The sequence below is a fragment of the Hyla sarda genome, chromosome 2, assembly GCF_029499605.1.
Source record: "Hyla sarda isolate aHylSar1 chromosome 2, aHylSar1.hap1, whole genome shotgun sequence".
NCBI classification, from domain to species: Eukaryota; Metazoa; Chordata; class Amphibia; order Anura; family Hylidae; genus Hyla; species Hyla sarda.
In genome coordinates, this window is record NC_079190.1 from 43,154,030 (window position 1) to 43,180,270 (window position 26,241).

The following is a 26,241-nucleotide window of genomic DNA, read 5'->3' on the forward strand; positions in this document are numbered from 1 at the left end:
GTTGTGCCCAAATCCTGGTTATATTTTAGGGCTCAATGCGTTCTAGATCAGTGTTTCCCAACCAGTGTGCCTCCAGCTGTTGCAAAACTACAACTCCCAGCATGCCCGGACAGCCGTTGGCTGTCCGGGCATGCTGGGAGTTGTAGTTTTGCAACAGCTGGAGGCACACTGGTTGGAAAACATTGATATAGAGCCTCAGTATAGAGCCAACAGCTTCTTCAGGCATGCTGGGAGTTGTAGTTTTGCAACAGCTGGAGGCACACTGGTTGGAAAACATTGATATAGAGCCTCAATATAGAGCCAATAGCTGTCCAGGCATGCTGGGTGATGCAGTTTTGCAACAGCTGGAGGCACACTTGTTGGAAAACATTGATATAAAGCCTCAATATAGAGCCAACAGCTGTCCAGGCATGCTGGGTGTTGTAGTTTTGCAATAGCTGGAGGCACACTGGTTGGAAAACATTGCTATAGAGCCTCAGTAGAGAAGCCAACAGCTGTCCAGGCATGCTGGGTGTTCCAGTTTTGCAACAGCTGGAGACACACTGGTTGGAAAACATTGATATAGAGCCAACAGCTGTCTGGGAATGCTGGGAGTTGTAGTTTTACAACAGCTGGAGGCACACTGGTTGGAAAACATTGATATAGAGCCTCAGTATAGAGCCAACAGCTTCTTCAGGCATGCTGGGAGTTGTAGTTTTGCAACAGCTGGAGGCACACTTGTTGGAAAACATTGATATAAAGCCTCAATATAGAGCCAACAGCTCTCCAGGCATGCTGGGTGTTGTAGTTTTGCAATAGCTGGAGGCACACTGGTTGGAAAACATTGCTATAGAGCCTCAGTATAGAACTAACAGCTGTCTGGGCAGGCTGGGTGTTGTAGTTTTGCAACAGCTGGAGACACACTAGTGGGAAAACATTGATATAGAACCAACAGCTGTCTGGGAATGCTGGGAGTTGAAGTTTTACAACAGCTGGAGGCACACTGGTAGGGAAAACACTGTTCTAGATCAATCACTCCAAGTAGCCATGTCCCTGCTGGTAGTAAATCACACTATGCGTTTCTCTGCTATATCACACTGTCACCTGATCCTCCATTCATTCTCCACGTTCAAGGTTGTCCAGTAATAAATATGGCCGCCAAGCGATACCATCTCCATGACGACCGGCAAACGTCCGCCAATCATCTTCCGTTTTAGTTGTAGCCACGCCCTCCATCCATTGCTGCTCCAATAGATTCCAGGGGCAGGGCTGTACGCGGGCGGTGATTGGTCAGTTTAGTGGGCGGTGTCCTGGCGTATTGTAAAGGTGACTCTCCGTGTGACAGGCGTGTATGCAGTCATGGCCTTCTGTATCCCGCGTCCTGCCGCCCGCCTGTCCTCCGGCGCCTCCCGGGTGAGTGTTTCCGCCGCCGCTGCCTTAGTGGGCACCGTGCTCCGCGGGAAACATGGCGTCTATAGACCTGCTGCATAAAGAGAAGGCGATAGGTGTCATTATGAGCCCTGGTGGCCTTGTAGGGGTATGGCAGATGTGTGATCAGTGTATTACTGTCGGGAACTACAATTCCCAGCAACTCCTGACAGCTCCAGGCTGGGGGTTGTAGTTTCTTCTTAGAAGTTATGGAGTAACCATGTCACTATGGCAGTCTTTCCAACCAGGGTGCCTCCAGCTGTTGCAAAACTACAACTCCCAGCATGCATTCACAGCCTTAAGCTATACTCTGTGCCTATAGCAGTATTTTTACAACCAGGGTGCCTCCAGCTGTTGCAAAACTACAATTCCCAGCATGCCCGGACAGCCTTCAGCTATACTCCTGTGCCTGTAGCAGTGTTTCCCCACCAGTGTGCCTCCAGCTGTTACAAAACTACAACTCCAAGCATGTCTTGACAGCCTCCAGCTATACTCTGTGCCTAGAGCAGTGATTTTACAACCAGGGTGCCTCCAGCTGTTGCTGAATTTCAACTCCCAGAATGCCAGGACAGCCTTCAGCTATACTCCTGTGCCTGTAGCAGTGTTTCCCCACCAGTGTGCCTCCAGCTGTTGCAAAACTACAACTCCCAGAATGCCCGGACAGCCTTCAGCTATACTCCTGTGCCTGTAGCAGTGTTTCCCCACCAGTGTGCCTCCAGCTGTTGCAAAACTACAACTCCCAGAATGCCCGGACAGCCTTCGGCTGTCCAGGCATGCTGGGAGTTGTAGTTTTGCAACAGCTGGAGTCGCCCTGGTGGGGAAACACTGCTCTATGGACCCAGCCTTATGGGACCACAATGGTATCAAGTAGCTCTATAGGGTACGTTCAGTGAGAACGTTTCCCTTGCTGAAATCTCTTCTGTTCCATGGTAAAATGGCCAAAATGATAAAAAATAAAAAAATATATAAATATATGTATTCCAGAATTTAGCAACGAAAGAATGAACATGCTTAAGGGGTACTCCAGAGGAAAAGAAATGTGTTCAAATCAACTGGTGCTAGAAAGTTAAACAGATTTGTAAATTACCGTACTTCTATTTTAAAAATCTTAATCCTACCAGCACTTATCAGCTGGTAGGAAGTTGTGAAATTCTTTCCAGTCTGGCCACAGTGCTCTCTGCTGACACCTCTGTCCATGTCAGGAACTGTCCAGAGCAGGAGAGGTTTGCTATGGGGATTTGGACCGTTTCTGACTCAGACAGAGGTGTCAGCAGAGACTGGAAAGAACTACACAACTTCCCCTGTTGTATACAGCAGCTAAGTACTGGAAGGATTAAGAATTTTAAATAGAAGTAATTTACAAATCTGTTTAACTTTCTGACACCAGTTGATGAGAAAAAAAAAAATTCCACTGGAGTACCCCTTTAAGTGGATGCAACTGGAATAGGGAAATATAAAGGAAGGTGTCATACTCCCACCTTCTCCGCTTTCAGCTGAATCCACTTCTGCCTTTGGCACATTTCCTGCAGAATATCTGCACCGTGTGTTCCTGCCCTAATACAAAGTCTATGGGTAGTATAAATAATCGACAAGTTCTTGGAATGTGAATTGTTGCTCATGTGACCGATTCGTCACGAGATAAATCGGTCACCGCGTGCGCGTCTGGTTATCATTTTTTAACCCTGCATTATGGTTTTTGTTAAAATTGCCAAAGTGTGTTAAATCCTGCTGCGCAAAGATTTTTTACGCAAACACGACACTTTTCTGCCACCTTCTCCTCTGGTGAAATGTGCTTTTGTCTTTCTGCGCCAAATGTTTAAAAATTTGGCAGCTTTATTTACAAAACAAGATGACGGCCGGCTTGTTGGGTTCAGGTGCAAAGAACTCTAAGGCTGTGTTCACACTACGTTTTGTTAATTACGGTTCCCGTATACAGCTGGGAGGAGGGGTGGGCGGGGCTTAATCGTGGCGCCCACACTCAGCCGTATTCAGGAACCGTATTTAATGTATGTCTATGAGCCGACCGGAGTGAACCGCAGCCTCCGGTCGGCTTCGTTTTCGGCCGTATGCGGTTTCCCGACCGCAGGCAAAAACGTGGTGTGAATCTAGCCTAAGGCTGTGTTGACACCAGGAGATTCCGCAGCAGCAGATTCCTGTAGAAATCAGTGGGATTCTGCTGCGCAGTGCACATTGCGGTGTTTCTGAGCTCCATTTGTTAAAATCCGTTCAAATGGCGTAGAAAATTAAATAGTGCTTGCAGTTTTAGGCTAATTTCATACGGGGAAGGTCCGCACAGCTCCCAAGGAGAGCAGAGGGCCGTGCAGGAGATTGCAGGGGTTCCCAGTGGTCGGACCCCCTTACGATCCATGCTGGTAGGGAATACGTTTTTATGCTTGAGACTTCTCCTTTTCAACAGGAACTCTGGGGGGGGGGGGGGGGGATGTTTTCATATCAACTGGTGCCCGAAAGTTATACAGATTTGTAAATTACTTCTATTTAAAAATCTTAATCCTTACAGTACTTATCAGCTGCTGTATGCTCCACAGGAAGTTGAGTTGTTTTCAGTCTGACCACAGTGCTCTCTGCTGACACCTCTGTCCATGTCAGGAAATGTCCAGAGTAGAAGAGAGTCCCCATAGCAAAACTCTCCTGCTATGGACAGAGGTGTCAGCAGAGAGCACTGTGGTCAGACTGAAAAGAACTGCACAATTTTCTCTGGAGCATACAGCAGCTGATAAGTACTGGAAGAATTTAGATTGAATTGAACCAGTTGATTTGAAAACATTTGTTTTCCACTTGTTCCCCTCTAACCTCTTAAGGACGCAGGGCGTACCTGTAAGCCCTTCGCCCGTTACCGGTATTTAAAACGGGGTCACGCCATGACCCCGCATCACTCCGGGTCGATCCCAGCTGCTAATGATAGCCACAACGATCTGTGCCGCATGCTATTAACCCTTCAGACGCGGCGATCAAAGTTGATCGCCGCGTCCAAAACGAAAGTAAAAGCTTCCCGGCAGCTCAGTCAGGCTGATCGGGATTATCGCAATAAAATTGCGATGTCCTGATCAGCTAGGACATGAGGGGAGGTCTCCTTACCTGTCTCTGCCACGTCCAGTCAGCGTTTGCTTGCTCCAAGCCTGAGCTACAGGCTTGAGCAATCAACCCACTATTATGCTGATCCATGCAAAGCTATGGCTTTGGAGGGATCAGGGTAAAAGATCAGTGTGTGCAGCGTTATAGGTCCCTATGGGAGCCACAGCACTGCGAAAAAAAGTGAATAAAGATAATTTAACCCCTTCCCTAATAAAAGTTTGAATCACCCCCCTTTTGCCATAAAAAAGTGTAAATAAACATACGTGGTATCGCCGCGTGCGTAAATGTCCAAATTATAAAAAATATTGTTAATTAAACCGCATGGTCAATGGTGTACGTGCAAAAAATTCTAAAGTCCAAAATAGCGTATTTTTGGTCACTTTTTATATCGTGAATAAAAAGCGATCAATAAGCCCTATCAATACAAAAAATGGTACCGCTAAAAACTTCAGGGCACAGTGCAAAAAATGAGCCCTCAGACGCGGAAAAATAAAAGTTATAGGGGCATAAATTTTCCTGCATGTAGTTATTTTATTTTTTTTTTTCAGAAGTACGACAAAATCAAACCTATATAAGTAGGGTATCATTTTAACCGTATGGACCTACAGAATAAAGATAAGGTGTCATTTTTGCCGAAAAATGTACTGTGCAGAAACGGAAGCCCCCAAAATTTACAAAATAGCATTTTTTTTCTTCAATTTTGTCGCACAATGATTTATTTTTTTTTCCGTTTCGTCGTGGATTTTTTAGTAAAATGACTGTCACTGCAAAGTAGAATTGGTGGCGCAAAAAATAAGCCATAATATGGATTTTTAGGTGCGAAATTGAAAGCGTTATGATTTTTAGAAGGTGATGAGGAAAAGATGTAAATGCAAAAAAAAACGGAAAAACGCTGAGTCCTTAAGGGGTTAAGTCAATAGGATTGGTCAGAACTTGTTGGCGTCCATTGCGACACAGAACGTCCAGCTCCATTGTTTGTGTCGGTAAGATGTGCACGTAGCCGTACATAGGAACAGATCTTCAGTCTCCTCTTTTCTATTTGCTTTTACACTGCTGAATGCTCATTTGTTTTGTTGCTTTATTTTATTTCCTGTGTTCTGTTTAGTAAATGTTTTTTTTTTCTTTTTTTTTTTTTGTTCCCTTTCTAGGTGCTGAAATATACCCACCGCCCTTATGCATCACAGCGCTCCTTACATGTGAGTATTTTTTAGCTTATTACAAGGTTTGAGAAAATTGACTTTCATTCTAGGAGCCAGCGAAGGGAGAAAAAAAAAAAAAAAACTAGGAGCCAGGATTTTTTTCAAATGGTCTGACCAAAAATATTTCATTTTGAACGAAATGTTTTGTTTTTATTCTGTTGGCCCCGCGAGATCAGGAATGTTATAAAGTAATGTTTTTTTTTTTTTTTTGGGGGGGGGGGGGGGCGAAATAATGTCAAACACTTAATTTTTTGGCCCCCTTTGCCTATATAGATCAATGTTATGCATAAGTATTACATTGATCTATGAGTTTGGCACTCTATTGCTCGGCCTGCCATAAGGCTAGCTGTATCAATTGCCAACTCGCAGCCTGCACGGCGCTTATATGACAGACCTCAGAGAGATCGGAGGTCAGTCTTTGCTGGCAGGTGTCGGCTGCAGATAGCAGCCAGTACCTGCTGGGTATGAAGAATATGCGCGTTATGCTCCCTCATCTGACCCATGACCTTTTAAGTAGGTCGTCGGTCGGTTTACTGGAAAGACTGGTCTCTATCGAACATGAATGACAGCAGCTCTTTGCTGCATTATGTTTAAAGGAGATATCCAGTGCTGAAAAAACGTAACCCCTATCCTAAGGATAGGGGGTAAGTTTCAGATTGCGGGGGGGGGGGGGGGTCCGACCACTGGGGGCCCCCCGTGATCTCCTGCACGGGGCCCCGGCAGCCAGCGGGAAGGGGGCGTGTTGACCCCCCCCCCCCCCCCCCCCCCCGCGATCTGAAACTTATCCCCTATCCTTATGATAGGGGATAAGTTTTTCAGCACTGGACTACTCGACTACTCCTTTAAATATGTTAGCTGTTGCCAAACTACAACTCCCAGCATGCTCTGACAACCACAGGCATCCATGGTATGCTGGGAATTGTAGTGCTGCCACAGATTGGCGATCTCGGCATTAGTGAGTAGCTGTAAACTATAGATGTTCCATATGTCCACTTCACTTAAGCCAATGTTTCCCAACCAGGGTGCCTCCAGCTGTTGCAAAACTACAACTCCCAGCATGCCCAGACAGCCTTCGGCTGTCTGGGCATGCTGGGAGTTTTAGTTTTGCAACAGCTGGAGGCACCCTGGTTGGGAAACACTGACATAAGCGGTCGGCTGTGTCTCCTCTTACGCTCACAGCTTCGTCCATTTCTTAACCAATCTCTGCACACATCCTGCTCGGCGTCCGCAGCTTTCCCGATAACGCCGTTCTATTAGTGCTCACATCCTGCCCAAGATTTAGAAAAATCGCCAAAATCTACCTTTTGCCATTAACCTATTTTATGAGGGGGAGATTTATCAAAACCTGTTCAGAGGATAAGTTGCTGAGTTGCCCATAGCAACCAATCAGATCGCTTCTTTCATTTTTCCAGAGGCCTTTTTCAGAAATGAAAGAAGCGATCTGATTGGTTGCTATGGGCAACTCAGCAACTTTCCCTCTAGACAGGTTTTGATAAATCTCCCCCTGTTATGTGTTGTTCTAGGAAGTGGTGATCGCCAGTGCGGCTAGAACCCCAATAGGATCGTTCCAGGGGTCCCTGTCATCTCTTCCCGCCACAAAGCTCGGCTCCATTGCCATCAAAGCCGCAATTGACAGAGCGGGTATGTACACGGCCTTTCTTTTCTAGTAGCTAGAGATGAGCGAACTTACAGTAAATTCGATTCGTCACGAACTTCTCGGCTCGGCGGTTGCTGACTTATCCTGCATAAATTAGTTCAGCTTTCCGGTGCTCCCGTGGGCTGGAAAAGGTGGATACAGTCCTAGGAAAGAGTCTCCTAGGACTGTATCCACCTTTTCCAGCCCACCGGAGCACCTGAAAGCTGAACTAATTTATGCAGGATAAGTCATCAACTGCCGAGCCGAGAAGTTCGTGACGAATCAAATTTACTGTAAGTTCGCTCATCTCTACTACTCACTTTTGTGCCTTTTGAGCTGAGATTTATTTATTATTATTACTATTATTATTTTCCTAAACCTTCTAGGTATTCCTGTAGCGGAGGTCAATGAGGTGTACATGGGCAATGTCCTGCAGGCAGGGCAGGGGCAAGCACCCACACGGCAGGCAGCACTTGGCGCAGGTACATTTCCCAGTCATGCTTACTTTCCCAGTAATCGCTAACCATATATAATGATTGTCATTCTTGGCTGACCCCCCAGGCCTGCCCGTCTCTACACCTACCACCACCATTAATAAAGTCTGCGCCTCTGGGATGAAGTCCGTTATGTTAGCCGCACAGAGCCTGATGTGTGGACACCAGGTAAGACTGGGCCAGATGTTCTATGGGGGGGGGGGGGCGGTTCACCTCAATTTAGGCTACAAGTACAGTACAGTGCTATTGAGACAAGTTTATTATGCATAGTGCCCCAAAAGGAAAAGGAAATGTGTCTTGCCCAACAAGGGGGTGTGACATGGATGGGAAAATGTAATGTCATGTTTTCAAAACTTTAGCGCTTTACTTTTAATCTGTTTAACTTCTGGCACCAGTTGATTATGATATTATTATTATTATTATTATTATTATTATTATTATTATTATTATTATTATTATTATTATTATTATTATTATTATTATTATTATTATTATTATTATTATTATTATTATTATTATTATTATTATTATTATTATTATTATTATTATTATTATTATTATTATTATTATTATTATTATTATTATTATTATTATTATTATTATTATTATTATTATTATTATTATTATTATTATTATTATTATTATTATTATTATTATTATTATTATTATTATTATTATTATTATTATTATTATTATTATTATTATTATTATTATTATTATTATTATTATTATTATTATTATTATTATTATTATTATTATTATTATTATTATTATTATTATTATTATTATTATTATTATTATTATTATTATTATTATTATTATTATTATTATTATTATTATTATTATTATTATTATTATTATTATTATTATTATTATTATTATTATTATTATTATTATTATTATTATTATTATTATTATTATTATTATTATTATTATTATTATTATTATTATTATTATTATTATTATTATTATTATTATTATTATTATTATTATTATTATTATTATTATTATTATTATTATTATTATTATTATTATTATTATTATTATTATTATTATTATTATTATTATTATTATTATTATTATTATTATTATTATTATTATTATTATTATTATTATTATTATTATTATTATTATTATTATTATTATTATTATTATTATTATTATTATTATTATTATTATTATTATTATTATTATTATTATTATTATTATTATTATTATTATTATTATTATTATTATTATTATTATTATTATTATTATTATTATTATTATTATTATTATTATTATTATTATTATTATTATTATTATTATTATTATTATTATTATTATTATTATTATTATTATTATTATTATTATTATTATTATTATTATTATTATTATTATTATTATTATTATTATTATTATTATTATTATTATTATTATTATTATTATTATTATTATTATTATTATTATTATTATTATTATTATTATTATTATTATTATTATTATTATTATTATTATTATTATTATTATTATTATTATTATTATTATTATTATTATTATTATTATTATTATTATTATTATTATTATTATTATTATTATTATTATTATTATTATTATTATTATTATTATTATTATTATTATTATTATTATTATTATTATTATTATTATTATTATTATTATTATTATTATTATTATTATTATTATTATTATTATTATTATTATTATTATTATTATTATTATTATTATTATTATTATTATTATTATTATTATTATTATTATTATTATTATTATTATTATTATTATTATTATTATTATTATTATTATTATTATTATTATTATTATTATTATTATTATTATTATTATTATTATTATTATTATTATTATTATTATTATTATTATTATTATTATTATTATTATTATTATTATTATTATTATTATTATTATTATTATTATTATTATTATTATTATTATTATTATTATTATTATTATTATTATTATTATTATTATTATTATTATTATTATTATTATTATTATTATTATTATTATTATTATTATTATTATTATTATTATTATTATTATTATTATTATTATTATTATTATTATTATTATTATTATTATTATTATTATTATTATTATTATTATTATTATTATTATTATTATTATTATTATTATTATTATTATTATTATTATTATTATTATTATTATTATTATTATTATTATTATTATTATTATTATTATTATTATTATTATTATTATTATTATTATTATTATTATTATTATTATTATTATTATTATTATTATTATTATTATTATTATTATTATTATTATTATTATTATTATTATTATTATTATTATTATTATTATAATATATATATATAAATTTTTTTTTTAATTATTATTTATTATTCTTATATTATTTTTTTATTCTTATATATATTTTTTAAATTATTAATTATTATATATTTTTTTAATTATTATTTATTATTATTATATATATGTTTTAATTATTATTTATTATTTTTTTATTAATTATTCTTATATTTTTTTTATTATATATATTTTGTAAAATTATTATTATTTATTATTGTATATATTTTTTTTAATTATTATTTATTATTATTATTTTCCTCTTATTGCGTCTTTTTTATTAGCTCCAAAAACCTTTTTTTTTTTTTTTTTTTTTTTTTTTTTTTTTATACATGCAGCCACTGACAGATAGGCACGACCAGGGGTTCGCTATGCCCTGCGGCCATCACAACTATCCCTGGACACCAGCGCTAGGACCGTTGTGTGATTGACACACAGGTCCCAGTGCATGTGCCCCTTACCTTTCATATGTGAGCTGGGAGTTGTAGTTTTGCAACATCTGGAGGTCCGCAGGTTGAAGAACACTGCCCTAGAGGCGGAGAGCGCTCACTCTCTGCCTCCAGTATTGCCCGGACGCACGGAGGTGTCAGACAGAGCGCTCTGTAATGTCTTCGCATACGAAAGATAAGGGGCGCATGCGCTGGGACCTGTGTGTCAATCACAGTGGTCCCAGCGCTGATGTATATGGGATAGGCGTGACGGCCGCGGGGCATAGCGAACCCCTGAGAACGCCTATCAGACTGTCAGTGGCTGCATATAAGTGTTTTTTGAGCTAATAAAAGCCCAACTGCTTAGACCCAAACACCCCCACCCCCAGTCTCCTGTATGGCATCCAGGCTCTCCCCACGAAAGGAGCGATGTTGACCCAGCGGACAGACGCTCCACGATTAGACCCTCATCCTGCATCACAGTACTCCTTTTAATCTTTCCAGTACTTATCAGCTGCTGTGTGCTCCAGAGGAAGTTGTGTAGTTGTTTCTAGTCTGACCACCGTGCTCTCTGCTGCCACCTCTGTCCATGTCAGGAAAGCTTTACACGCTTGAACTATAATTCTATATTCTAACTGTTTTATTGCCCCTACAGAATGTGATGGTAGCTGGTGGGATGGAGAGCATGTCTAACGTACCGTACTGCATGACCAGAGGAGCCACCCCGTATGGTGGAGTAAAATTGGAAGATCTGATTGTGAAAGATGGACTGACTGATGTCTACAACAAAATCCATATGGTAGGTGGCTGTACAGTGTATATAGTACATGGTCTACAGTGACCACACTGCACCATCTGTATTTGGTCATCACAAAGCTCACATTGGTTATTAAAGGGCAACTCCGCCAAAAAACAGCTTATCCCCTATCCAATGGATAAGATTTCTGATTGCGGGGGTCCCGCCGCTGGGAGTCTGCAGTGGCGGCGGCCGGAACACTGAAGCTTGGAGCGTCCGTGTTTGTGACGTCACACCAAGCCCCCTCCATTCATGTCTATGGGGGGAGGCTGTAGTCGCCAGTTATCCAGCACAGAACAGAGTTGGCTCCGTGCACGGATGACTGGGGTACCCCGCCGGAGATCTCTTTGGTCCCGCGATCAGACATCATATCATATCCTTTGGAGAGGAGATAAGATTTTTTTTTCGGCCGAGTACCCCTTTAATATGATGATATGCAATTATACAATACAGTTTCCATTTACAAACATGTTTTATTATAGCAAATGACTTTTCTTTTACTTAAGATTGACCTGTTTGTGTGTGTTTTTTTTTTTTTTTTTCCCGGTTACACTACCCAAGGCCAAGTTTACACAGCAGAATTTCACCACGAAAATTCCACCATTTGCACAGTGCAGCAGAATTCCATTAAAAACAGAATTTCCAATTAGAATTTTGCATGAAAACTGTGTGTGAACATGGACTTTATTATGCTAAAGCCCAATTGTCATTTTATGTAACATACGGACTCGTGTCCTGTTTTCTTGCAGGGAAGCTGTGGAGAGAACACAGCACAGAAGCTAAACATTGGTCGGGAAGAACAGGACAATTTTGCGATCAGTTCGTACACGAAGAGTAAAGCCTCCTGGGAGTCTGGGCTACTGACAGATGAAATTGTACCAGTTACTATACCACAAAAAGGTACGAATGTAATGGTAAATCTGTGTATTGTAATAAGTGGGTGCCGTTCATAAATTCTGTAGCTTTCAATGGGATTCTGCTGCACGTGCACATGGCAGAATTGCTGCAGCAGAAACATCTGTATCAGAAAGTCTTATTCCAGACTCCACAGAATGAATTGGCATGTCAATTATGTGCAATCTACCCAGAAATGGATTGTCCTCTATGGAGACATCGTATTTTAGGATGGTCCTAGCACCAGGTTGTTGTGTCGGAGCTGGCAGCTGGTGGCGTTCCGGCCGGACATTCCACCATGTGAGAAAACCCTCATTCTCTCCAGCTGATCTAACTGTCCAAAATGTGGACTCCTTGTGCTACTTGAGTTTTCTCACTAATAATTTATGTCCTGTTCACAGAATTGGAATATTAGGTTATTGGGGTGCAATGTGACCCTTCTTTTTTTTTTTTTTTTTTTTTTGAGACGTATAATGAGCAATTCTGGTGTTTTAGTATTTTTTAACTTTACTCTGTTCACCGTATTGAATCATTAACATATTTTAATAGTTTAGACATTTCCGCACACGGAAAGTGTGTGTGTGTTTATTTATATAATATACAATTTTTATGTCTAATGATACTTGTCTCTTAGCTGTGGTGGCTGTTTTCAAAGTCATTTAAATGGCATTGTCCTTTCAAACTCAAGTGTAAGGGGGCAGCGCTACACCTTCAGCATGCGCTCATCCTCTCTTCCCTACAATGCATGATGTCCAGGGTTCTGTGCTGGAAGCCAGTCAGTCAAGGCAGGGAGGGGTGGGGGAGGGAGAAGGGTGGCATGCTGATCCTCAGCAATACTTGATACATGGGTTGACTGTAGCTTTGTGGCTAAAAACATTTTATTCAGTCTTTAACCCCTTTTAGGACCAAGCCCATTTTCACCTTAAATGGCCACTGTCAGATACAAAAACTTGTGATATGTTGTAAAGCATGTATAACCAATAGGTAGTGCAATCGCTTTCATTAGAAATGTTTCAGTATTTCATACAAACAAGCCAGTCAGACAACTGCAGGGAAAAATCCTCCCACTGTCAGCTTGTGTCCCGCTACTGTCAGTGAGGACATGCTGGGAGTTGTAGTTTTGCTAATGCTAGGGGAGATGTGAGCAGACAACATACTGAGGGAGGGGGCGGAGACCTGCACAGTGAGGCCACGCCCCCTCCCTTTGAGAGGAATATAGACTGGTGAGCTAAATTAAGTGTAATAAAATAAATAAAGGTGCTAGACACATACAAATTTGATGCACATGGTCAGGATTAGGTGATTTATATATTATAAAAAAATAATAATTGTTGGATCTGACGGTATGTTTTAAGGACCAGAGCGTTTTTTAATTTATTTATTTACTTATTGATTTTTTGCACATTTGACCACTGTCACTTTAAACATTAATAACTCTGGGATGCTTTTACCTTTCATTCTGATTCCGAGATTGTGTTTTCGTGACATATTCTATTTCATGTTAGTGGTAAATTTTTGGCGATACCTGCATCATTTCTTGGTGGAAAATTCCAAAATTTGATGAAACAATTGAAAATTTTGCAGCTTTGTGAAGCTCTCTGCTTGTAAGGAAAATGGACATTATACATTTATATATTGATTCACATATACAATATGTCTACTTTTGTTTGCATTATAAAGTTGACATGTTTTTACTTTTGGAAGACACCAGAGGGCTTCAAAGTATTACAGCAATTTTTCAAAATCTGAATTTTTCAGGGATCAGTTCAGCTTTGAAGTGGACTTGAAGAGCCTTCATATTAGAAATACCCCACAAATGACCCCATTATAGAAACTGCACCCCCCAAAGTATTCAAAATGACATTCAGAAACTTTAGGAATAGCAGCAAAGTGAAGGAGAAAATTCAAAATCTTCCTTTTTTTACACTCGCATGTTCTTGTAGACCCAGGTTTTGAATTTTTACAAGGGGTAATAGGAGAAAAAGCCGCCCAAAATTCGTAACCCAATTTCTCTCGAGTAAGGAAATACCTCATATGTCTATGTAAAGTGTTCGGCGGGCGCAGTAGAGGGCTCAGAAGGGAAGGGGCGGCAAGGGGATTTTGGAGAGTGAATTTTGCTGAAATGGTTTTTGGGGGGCATGTCACATTTAGGAAGCCCCTATGGTGCCAGAACAGCAGAAAACCCCCACATGGCATACTATTTTGGAAACTACACCCCTCAAGGCACGTAACAAGGGGTCCAGTGAGCCTTAACACCTCACAGGTGTTTGACGACTTTTTGTTTAAAGTCGGATGTGTGGGGGCGTGGCTACGCACGGCATGTGAGAGGACGCACCAGCTCAGGGCTCCGCGGATATCCTCTGTTATCCTGATATTTGGCAATTTTTTTTTTTCCTCCTGTGCACTCGCCTGGAGCCTGCAGCCATCCTCATGACAGGGCGCAAACGTAATAAGAAGACCCTGGGATCGCTGGGGCGGGGAGACGGAGGGACAGGGTGGACCGGCGCCATCTAGCCCAGCTTCAGTCGCAGAGTGCCTACAACGCTTTGCGCGCGGATCTGCTGAGCCGGCTGATATAATGGATGAATATAGTCTGATCCGGGGAGCCCCTGGAGCGCTGCGGACAGCGAGGGGACTGACTGGCCAGCTACAGAGATGGATCCCCTGGCGATTCCGGTGCCCGCAGTGAGTAGAGGGTCTGGACCGCCTGCCGTGGCTCAGAGCTGCTGCATTAACCCTGTCAGTGCTGGGATGCTGCTTGCTATACCTGGGGACCCCTCTCCCATTTCTCCCCCCCCCCCCCCCCCCCAGCCTTCATCTGCTGCTGCTGCTGCTTCCCTCCTGGAGCCCCATACCACTGCTGCCTGCTCTCCTTTCCATATTAACCCCTCCTCTGCTGGTGTGAATGGTGTGCCTGCTCCTGCATCCTCCTCTCCTCCTTCCAGTCCTACCTTGAAGGATGTATTCCTGGCCGTATCTAAATGCAATGCAGATGTCAAACTACTGCTTGGTAGTCTACGTGAGGATGTTAATCTCATCCGTCATGACATGCAGAAAGTGTCTGAGCGAGTCAGTGCGGTGGAGGAGAGGGTGGGTGATATTGAAGATAAAGTACAACTGCTAAAGAGGAACATGCACCTTGTGATTTCTCAACTGTCTGCTCTTGCCGCTAAATCTGATGACACGGAGAACCGACTCAGACAGAATAATGTACGCTTGGTGGGCGTTCCCGAAAAAGCGGAAGGTCGTAATCATGGGGAGTTTTTTTTGAAAGCTGGCTCCTTAACAACGTTGGCCGGGAGACTCTGACCCCTATATTTGCTGTAGAGCGCGCTCATAGAGTGCCTACCCGCCCCCTTCCACCTGGTGCTCCGCCAAGGGCTGTTCTTATCCGGATTCTCCACTATAAAGACCGGGACGTTATTTTACGCAAGGCCAGGGATATGGACTCTCTTGCTATTCATGCTCATCGTGTCTCCATTTTTCCTGATTTTTCAGCGGAAGTTCAGAAACGGCGTGCTAAGTTCACTGATGTCAAATGTCGCCTGCGTGCACTGAATGTCATGTACTCTATGCTTTACCCCGCACGCCTCAGTGTGGTTGCTCTAGGAACTACTCATATGTTCGATACTTCCATGGCGGCTGCAGAGTGGCTGGATGGACATGAGGCCCAGATCAGACGTGCTGGACCTGGAGATCCTTTCTTGGCTGCTCTACTGGCCTCCTGGTTGAGGGGGCGTGCATGGATCTCCTGAAGACTGCACACTGACCCGTGTCTGGTGTGACACTATGAGACTGCCCTCATATAATCCTGTTATTTTCTGTTTATTGACATTTTCATTATTTTTGCTGGATTTAATATGTTCCTTGTCTTTAGGTGCCTTATGTTGTTGCCAAATATCCCTTTTATTTTTTCGTGGGAGGGGAAGGGGTTTTTATGCTCGGCCCTGAGTGAGGAATATTGGAATTGTGACCTATTTGTTCCCTATGCTACCTGCTCACTCTACATGGGCTATTTGTTTTGCCTCTGTTGTCGCAAGTTTCAATCATTTGGTTTGTCGTTTGTCTGGGGTGTTCCCTCTCGACTTTTTGTGCACTGATGTCTTCCTTTAATGTGTGTTTGGTTTCTGTCCGTTCCTGTTGGTCTCTGCCCTTTTTTTTCTTTTGTACTTTTGATTCCAATTTCTTTTCTGTTACTGCAGACTGTGCTCAGTGTTGTTGCTCCTGTTCTGGGCCCTTTTTGTATCTTCCTGGTCTCCTCCTGGTTCTTTTGCTGACCTACCTGTTGCTTGCTTTAAGTATTTCTCTCCTTTTGGTTGTCATTTATATTCCTTAGGTGGAGTTATGGCTAATCACCTTACTTTGGTGGCGTGGAATGTACGGGGTCTGAATGACCCTACTAAACGTCTAGCAGTTTTTCAGGCACTTAAGCCATATCAGCCGGCCATATTGTGTCTCTATGAGACTCACCTGACTACTGATACTACCCATTTGCTGAACAAACCATGGTTCGGTCATACTTTCCACGCCACCTTCTCCTCACATGCTAGGGGTGTTAGTGTGCTTATCCATAACAGCATTTTCTTTTCTTGTATTTCCAGTTTGCTTGACCCTGAGGGCAGGTTTGTGTGTCTTTATGGCGCGTTTAATCATATTCTCTGTGTGTTGGTTGCCCTGTATATTCCTCCCCCGTACTCGGGTGATGCCTTTCGCAGAGCGGTGTCCTTTACTTCTTCTCTTCCTGATGCTCCACTCCTGGTGACGGGGGATCTCAATGTATTAGACCCTACTATAGAAAGACTTCCTGCTGGAGGCCGGACTGGGACCGCTGGGGCTACAGGCTTGGCTCAATTTTTGGAGGAGGTGGGGTGGGTAGACTTGTGGAGGCGAAGACACCCTAACGACTTGCAATTTTCTTGCTACTCCAGTTCTCATGGTACGCTCTCACGCATTGATTTTGCGTTGGGCAACTATTTGCTTCTCACCTTAGTTAGCTTGGTGGAATATCTTCCTTTTCTGATCACTCTCCAATCCTTATACGTTACACTCCTGACCCCCATCCCAGATCGAGAGGCTCTCTGTGGCGCTTAAACCCGTTTTGGCTTCAGGTTCCCGCAGTGGGTGACACTATTCAATCTGACATCGTTGCCTTCCTCGAGATTAACGTGGGGAGCGCTTCCATGTGTACGGTTTGGGATTCCCTAAAAGCGTATGTCGGGGGTATCTTTATTAGAGATATCTCGACCTGTAAATCAAAGAATAGGGCTATTCAAACCTCCCTACAGCGACAGGTGCTCCTAGAGGAATGAAAGTTCCTCAACGACCCCTCTGATTTAAATAGAGGGAACTGGCAGTCTTCGCAGGCCCTATTGGAATGGCGGACAATAGGCGCTTTTTTTCAACAACGTTACTTCGAAAGTGGGGAGAGTACGGGTCCATTATTAGCTCGTACCATTAGGGCTCAGTCTGGTTCGGCATGTATTCAGTGTCTCTGTGATGTTGCCGGGGAGATGTTCCAGGATGATCAAACTATTCTACTTTAGTCTCCTTTTTTATGAGGAGACTTATTCCTCTAAATTGACGTACAGCTCTGCTGATATTGACCAGTTTGTGGGGGCGGGATTACCGAGATCTATGTTAGAGGGTGACACCAACCTAATGGGGTGACACCAAGACGCTCCGCAGCACCCCCCCATCTGTGCCCGACCGTCCTTCACCAGCCCAGACCCTCCCCCGCTGTGCCGTGCGCCTGTCCGTCAGGCGTACCGCACAGCGCTGCCTCCTGCTCCTTTTTGTGCCCCGCTCCGCTCTGGCTCACCTTCAGTTGGTTCCGGATTTGTATTTCCGCGCGTTACTGCCATCACATGACCATCAGGACGTCACGCTGTATTCAAGGACGCCGGCCCCAGAGCGTGACGTGACGGTACGCGGCTCGCAGGATTACCGCACTGAGTGAGGACTGTACTGCACACCTAATGTGGGGGAAACTGTACTGTGTGTATGTGTGTATATATATATATATATATAATTATACACGCGCGGTGTGAGTTTGTGCTTTAGGGTGCACACCCTAATGCAATAGGCTGCGCACGCCTATGGCTATTATTGTATTGCTTTTGAAGCCGGGTAAAAATCTGCTGTTTGCGGGTTCATACAGGCCAATTTCTCTCTTGTGTTCAGATGTTAAACTACTAGCTAAGGTTTTGGCCAATAGATTGAGGGTAATTAAGACTTTGAGTCATGGGGATCAGACGGGATTCATGCCGGATAAGTCCATTGCTGATAATATTAGGAGGCTTTATCTAAATTTACAGCTGCACCCTGATGATGCTTCTCGCAGGGCTGTGCTCTCCCTCGACACTGCCAAGGCTTTTGACAGCGTTGAATGGAATTTCTTATGGGGTGTAATGCGTCACATGGGATTTGGACCGGTATTTTTAAATTTGGTTCAATTATTCTATGCTGCCCCTTGTGCTAGAATTAGAGCTAATGGCCTGTTATCCCGTTCTTCCCCGTTGGGACGTGGCACTCGCCAGAGGTGCACGTTATCCCCCTTCTTATTTGCCATCGGTATAGAGCCTTTGGCGGTGTTGGTAAGAGTCTCCCCTGATATCCGGGGCTTTTGTTACGGGACCTTGGAAGAGCGTATTGCTTTGTATGCGAATGACATGCTCCTTTTTTTGGGCGATGCTCCGCAATCACTGCCCAGTTTAATTTAATCTTAATTAATCCTTTGGTAGTTATTCGGGCCTGGCTATTAACTGGGATAAGTCCACGCTACTTCCCCTGGATCCTCTCCCTCTGATGCCTATAATTACTAGGGTTGGGCTCCCCATAGTTTCTGGGTTTAAAGGAGTACTCTGATTTAAAAATGTATACCCCCCAAATGTCCCCCATGGCTGTACCTGTCTGGCCATGTACTTTTTACTCCAATCGGTCAAGCCTTTCTCCCGGTGTGGTGCTCGGTATTTCATGGCACTTCCTGGTTATGGTGGTGTGGAGGATGACGTAAAAATCGTCATCCCCCATGCTGCTTTGCTGCAAGTTCCTGTGCCTCCCTTCTCCGCAACCCCTCTCCTCCCTCCTGCTCTCCCCTCCCTAATAATGTCAATAGTAACGCCGCCCATGCCCCTAACCCCACCCCAATCATCTGTGTCTCCCTCCCCCTCCATTCCCTGGCTACAATATGAAGATAACTAACTTGCTACTAGAATATCCCTGGTAGTTACACCAGCGTAACTATCGGGGATATCATTGGACTACAGATGACCGATCCCGGGATGCGCAGTGCGCAGGCGCGTCTGGCACAGGAGCTTGCCCGCTATGTAAAACTAACTAAGTATTTTTGAGAATATCCCTGGTAGTTACAACAGCGTAACTATCAGGGATATCATTGGCCTAAAGAGATCACATGTCCGGTCCCGGGAAAGGATTAGTGCGCAGGCGCGTCTGGCTCGCGCTGATAGGCTAGGGGCATAGTGAGGTGTTTGCACAGCCCAGCGAATGACGGCTGTGCAAACGAAGATTGTATGAATATGCAAATGGTGGGAGTGATCGAGTCGTGGCTAGGGGGGCCGGCATAGAGCGGGGAGGATCCTGAACAAGGTGACGTTTCGTTACCAAGATGGCTGCGGCCCGGGAACGAAATTCATAATTGTGACGGACAGCCTGTACTTCCGGATTTCGGAAAAGTCGGGGATGCGTGGAAGTAAGACAACTGAGGTAATTGAGGTTGTTATATAACTTATTGCTGGCTTTACAATGGGATAAGATAAGTTTGCTTCAGAGTACTCCTTTAAATATTTAGGTGTGTAACGGCCTCCGCCTCTGATTATGTTCCTCTCAACCTAGTGCCACTGTTAGATCGTAGTTCCCAAAAGGTGGCTACCTGGCGCAAGCTCCCCTTATCTATGATAGGCAGGTGTAACTTAAATGGTTCTCATGCCCCAGTTTTTGTATATTTTGCATAACACTCCTATCTGGATTACCATGAAATATTTTCATAAGATTCAGTCCTTATTTCGGGAATTTATTTGGAATGGCAAATAAATAGGATCCGCCTTGAAACGTTACAACGTGGTAAGGAGGCGGGTGGTTTATCTGTCCCTAACCCCTGGTTCTATTTCTTAGCATCACAGGTCCAGCAGCTGAAGGGATGGGCACGGCTGGATACCATGGGACGTACAGGGGTTCTGGTCGCACAGCATATTGGGGGCATGACCCCGCTCTCTCTCTTGGAAATGGCGGCACAAACGCGCCCCCCCAGACTTCCCTCCTACCTTTCTTCTTCCGTAAGGTGTGGTTGAAGTTTGTCTCTCTTACATTATCCTGCTTTTGTGACATACTCACCGTTGTAGTATAACCCGGGTCTTCCTGAACTGAACTCCCTGCCTGATATCACTCTATGGCACTCTTATGGGATATTGTACCTCTCCCAACTGTATGATGGACCGGTGCTGAAGTCATTTGCTCAGCTGCAAGAGGAATTTCATTTACCGCACTACTTTTCTTATTTTTTTTATCTGCAGCTACGGCATGCACTGGATGTGCAGTCACGAGCGGGTGCATTGACTATCGGTTCCTCGGCAGTGGTGAATGAATTATTCAGTCGGGTTTCTACTAAAGGAGTGATATCCATGCTCTATAGGGAATTGTTATTTTCTTACCATGAAGTTTATCCCGCTACATGCTAAAGAAAAATGGAAGGCAGACGTGGGTCCCCTATCATATGAACAATGGGCACAGATTTTGACTATGACCCCGCGCCTTGCTGTGTCAGAGGCCCACCGGGTATCTCAAATTTTTCTGCTCCATCGGGTGTATCGCACCCCAGCATTTTTACATAGAATTGGGGTGCGCCCAGATTCCTGTTGTCCCAGGGGCTCCATGTCTGATGCCAATCTGTTTCATATGATATGGGACTGCACTGCTCTATCGCAATTTTGGGCTGATGTGGGACAGTTGCTCGAGAGAGTGTTTGGTTGTCTGTTTCCCATTTCTGCCTTGTCGTGTGTTTTGGGGTATATGGATGGTTTGGATGAGGACGGTGGCTTATACATTGGTACCAGTCGAATTCTCTCTCATTGGCTGCGAGCCTCTCCACCTACTATATCCAAGCTTATTACTAAATTGAACCATGTTATTAGGTTGGCGAAGGGTGTATATCTTAAACGGAAAGTCATACATAAATTTGAGCTTATCTGGGGGCCCTGGATTGACACTCCGGGTCTGCCTTCCACATATTTGCGGAGAACCCCTGTTGAAGTGTTAGGGGGAGCGAGATAATCTGCCTATTTCTGCTCTATATTGTCTTTATCTTTTTTGTTCTACATGTCTTGTGGTCCTGTATATGTCTGGTGCGCTATTATATCTTCCTGCTGTGCGACCCTTTTTATGTTTCTATGTGGAGTCCTCTTTCTGCTCTCTTGTTACCTTCTCTAAGGGTGGCGACCCTCCCTTTGCTACTGTTGTGGCCTCTCTCCACTTTTTTCCCTACTCTTTTTCTACCTCTTCCGTTCGGATTGTATTGAATATATGCACCCAATGGACAGATCCTGCACTATTTTTATATTTTGGAGTTTTATACTTTATTCTTCTATGAGGGTGTGACACGGGACCTGGGGCTGGGGGGTGGGTGAGGGGTTGCGGTTTATAGTTTTGCCGTTTGTTTGTGAACTGTAAAATGTTTAATAAAAATATTTGATTTAAAAAAAAAAAAAAAAAGTCAGGCCCTCATACCACCCTCATTGAGTCTGTTCCTGACCGGCCTGCTGGAGGTAATTTTGCAGGGCTTTGGCAGTGCTCCTCCTTGCACAAGGTAGAGGTAGCGGTCCTGCTGCTGGGTTGTTGCCCTCCTATGGCCTCCTCCATGTCTCCTGGTAGCGCCTCCATGCTCTGGACACTACGCCGACAGACACAGCAAACCTTCTTGCCACAGCTCGCATTGATGTGCCATCCTGGATGAGCTGCACTACATGAGCCACTTCTGTGGGTTATAGACTCCGTCTCATGCTATCACTAGAGTAAAAGCACCGACGGCATTCAAAAGTGAGCAAAACATCAGTCAGGAAGCATAGGAACTGAGAAGTGGTCTGTGGTCACCACCTGCAGAACCACTCCTTTATTGGGGGTGTCTTGCTAATTGCCTATAATTTTCCACCTGTTGTCTGTTTCATTTGCACAACAGCATGTGAAACTGATTGTCAATCCGTGTTGCTTCCTCAGTGGACAGTGGGATTTCACAGAAGTGTCATTGACTTGGAGTTACATTGTGTTGTTTTAAAGGGGGACTCAGGTGGAAAACTTTTTTTTTATTTTTTTATTAATCAACTGGTGCCAGAAAGTTAAACAAATTTGTAAAATTACTTCTATTAAAAAAAAAAAAAAAATCTTTAATATCTTTAATTTTCTCTGTAGTATTCAGCAGCTAATAAGTACTAGAAGGATTAAGATTTTTTTTTTTTTTTTTTTTTAAATAGAAGTAATTTACAAATTTGTTTCTTTCTGGCACCAGTTGATTAGAAAGAAAGGGGAAAAAAATGTCCCCCTTTTAAGTGTTCCCTTTTTATTTTCTTTTTTTTGAGCAGTGTATTAGAAAAAGCCTTTTTAAGGCTAAAATGCGCCACATCTTAATTTTTTGATTTATTTTATTTTAATTTTTTTGTTAAAATATTTGCTACTTTTTCTTAAAGTTTTAACTTAAAGCAGTGTCCTAACAATCTGTATTGATTGTATTGTAAGCATTGTAGGATATACAGTAAATCTTCAGAATAATTTTCTCTTGCAGGGAAACCTGATGTTGTGGTACAAGAAGATGAGGAGTACAGGCGGGTAGATTTCAGCAAGTTTCCAAAACTAAAGACTGTTTTCCAGAAAGAAAATGGTGAGCACTGCTCCAAAGTATGGGACTGAGGGTTGTACATTTGAGATGGATGTATAGAGAGATGATGCAACATTTCCTTTCCTATGTAGTCTTAAATAATTGTCATTTCCATTAGCATTTCAGGATAAGATGTGCTGTTTTGTACATGAGGAGAAGCACTGTTACTGGGATTTTTTTTTCCCCTCTCAATCTATAATTTTAATTAGCACAGAACACGCAGACAAGGTTATGCTTCATATATCTCTATAGTACACCCTCAGAAGCAGCATGGAGGACACTATAGAGTGCCTACTTCATTCCAGTTCTGGATTCACAGACTTTTCTAGAGTCTTTGTGTCACTCTGCAGCCAGCTACCACTTGCCTCTCCCTTCCCCTCTTCCATAAATTGCTGTGGGCAGCATGTCACCTGATCACTCAAGTAGGCTTCTTACTCTAAGTTGCTTCTGCAACTTGTTAAACAGTACAGAGACCATTTAAAGGAACCAGGATTTCAATCCCACACTTCACCATCACGGAGGATAAAAGAGCACTGCCCAAAAACTTCATAAAATTGGATGGAATATATTGCATAAAAACGTACAACACGTCTCTAAGCCGGTCGCTGTATGGAGGCTTCTGTAACTTAATCAGATTGTGATCTGCGATGGCATTGATGTGTTGTGTAGATACAAAGGGAGATATGATTCCTGCTCTAAATCGCTGCTAGAAGCATCTAGCTCTTCAGTTGTGTTTCCTCTCTTCCCAGGCACGATTACTGCAGCTAATGCCAGCACCCTGAACGACGGGGCCGCAGCCTTGGTTCTTATGACGGCAGAAGCAGCAGACAAATATAAAGTCAAGCCTCTGGCACGGATCCTAGGTATTTAGCAAAATGCAATGTGGCATAAAAATAGCTACAGTGTGTGTGTGTGTGTGTATGTATGAATATATTATAGTGTGTGTGTGTGGTAATATATTATATTATATGATATATTATATTATATATTATATATGAATTCCCGTTCTCATGTGTCACATTGAATAAAGTATTGGTATTTTCCCTCCCCTTTTGCAGCTTTTGCTGACTCTGCTGTAGCTCCAATTGACTTCCCTATTGCACCGGCTTATGCTGTTCCTAAGGTGAGCATTTCAAATTGACTCCATTGTAAACATTTGCTTTTAATTGCAAACTCCAATCCTAGTTGTCACAATGTCCTAATCAATATAAATAAATAAATATATAATATATATATATATATTATATATATATATAATATATATATATATAATATATATATATATATATATATATATATATATATATATATATAACAATATAAAATGTATATTATAATATAGTATATAATTTAAATAAAATATAATAAATAAAATATATAATTTATTGAAAAAAATTTTTTATACAGGTCTTGAGTGCTGCTGGATTACGGAAAGAAGATATAACCATGTGGGAGATCAATGAAGCATTCAGTGTTGTTGTACTGGCCAACATAAAAATGCTGGATATTGACCCTGCAAAAGTCAATGTCAATGGTGGAGCAGTGTCTCTCGGCCACCCCATTGGGTATGTGAAGGAAATGGCTATATAAATTGTGGCTTAAACTTCGATGGGTAGTAAAAATGCAGTGAAAAGAAAATCTTCAGCTCACCTCCCAATGGTCTTGCACGGATCCTCAGCCTGGCCCAGCTTGATATGTAATTTATAAAGGAATTCGAATTGGATCCAGTAAAACATCAATTTTTTTATTTGTTTTTAAACAGCATGAAATTCTATTGCAGATAGCACTCGCAGCACACCACCTAGCCAGTGAGACACAGCAACATGGACGCGTTTCCAGCGCACGCGCACTCTTGAGCACGCTTGGTGTTCAAGAGTGCACATGCGCTCGAAACGCGTCAATGTTGCTGTGTCCCACTAGCTAGGTGGTGTGCTGTGAGTGCTATCTGCAATAGAATTTTATGCTGTTTAATTACGTAGGAAAAATGCACAGCAGCAAAATACGGCATGTTACTCAACCCTAGTGTTTTTCCTGCCATATAATTTTTATTTTTATTTTTTTATGGCTAATTGTCCTCTTTATATTTCCTCCTCTAGAATGTCCGGTGCCAGACTTGTCGCTCACATGGCCCACGCATTGAAGAAGGGACAGTACGGACTAGCTAGTATCTGTAATGGTGGAGGAGGCGCCTCAGCAATCCTGATCGAAAAGTTATAGAACCGCACGCCGCATTCCAAACAGTAAATTGGAGCATCCGCAATCTGTGCACTTTATAATCCTCAGTTTGGTGTCTGTTACATTTATTTTCCAGGAATGGGAAACCTATCTATACTCCTATCAAGCTTAAGGAACACTGATTGGAACTTAGTTGAACCTGGGCTTGGCCTGTGCTTGTTCTTAGCATAATATAAAAAAAATAAAAATAACCTGTTGTACATGGAATTTGGCTGGTATTACAGCTTAATCGCATTCAAGTGGATGGGGCTGAGCTGTGTAAAACTAAAACTTCCCAACCAGGGTGCCTCCAGCTGTTTTAAAACTACAACTCCCAGCATGCCCGGACAGCCGTTGGCTGTCCGGGCATGCTGGGAATTGTAGTTTTACAACCGCTTGAGGTCCACAGTTTGCAGACCATTGCTTTAGATTGAACCGCTTTTATAGAAGTGCTAATAGTTTATCAAAAAACAATCTACAATACAATAAGGGAAAATGAAACTCAAAACAGCAAAATGTATATTTTGTGAGCCAGCCTCCATTTTTTCTATAACTGTCACCATATTTATATTCTTGCAGTTTCTGTAATAAAATTTAAAGAATGAACAGACTCTTTTATTTTCCTATAATTTATCACTAACTGGAGTAAAATATGCCTAGAAGATTCAAGCATCAGGCTGTGTTCACACGGAGCATTTAAAGGGGTACTCCGCCCCTAGACATCTTATCCCCTATCCAAAGGATAGGAGATAAGATGTCAGATCGCCGCGGTGCCACTGCTGGGGAGCCCCAGGATCCTCGCTGCGGCACTGCGCTATCATTACTGCACAGAGCGAGTTCGCTCTGCACGTAATG

General features: G+C 41.3%; 1 protein-coding gene across 1 annotated transcript; it reads left to right on the forward strand.

Moving 5' to 3' along the window:
- The first annotated feature begins 1,214 nt into the window (after positions 1–1,214).
- On the forward strand, positions 1,215–25,992 carry ACAT1 (acetyl-CoA acetyltransferase 1). Its single transcript, XM_056561644.1, has 12 exons — positions 1,215–1,392; positions 5,649–5,696; positions 7,223–7,340; positions 7,722–7,817; positions 7,897–7,997; positions 11,259–11,402; positions 12,149–12,299; positions 23,080–23,175; positions 23,922–24,035; positions 24,231–24,295; positions 24,580–24,737; positions 25,269–25,992. Exons 1-12 carry the CDS (start codon positions 1,339–1,341, stop codon positions 25,387–25,389), a joined length of 1,266 nt encoding a protein of 421 aa, XP_056417619.1. The 5' UTR covers positions 1,215–1,338; the 3' UTR covers positions 25,390–25,992.
- Positions 25,993–26,241: the final 249 nt, after the last annotated feature.

Bases quoted from the DNA above. Each gene is read 5' to 3' on its own strand.
- ACAT1 (XM_056561644.1), top strand. From the start codon at position 1,339: ATGGCCTTCTGTATCCCGCGTCCTGCCGCCCGCCTGTCCTCCGGCGCC. The intron at 11,403-12,148 runs GTAGGTGGCTGT...GTTTTCTTGCAG, and splicing joins TCTACAACAAAATCCATATG to GGAAGCTGTGGAGAGAACAC. The intron at 12,300-23,079 runs GTACGAATGTAA...TTTCTCTTGCAG, and splicing joins AGTTACTATACCACAAAAAG to GGAAACCTGATGTTGTGGTA.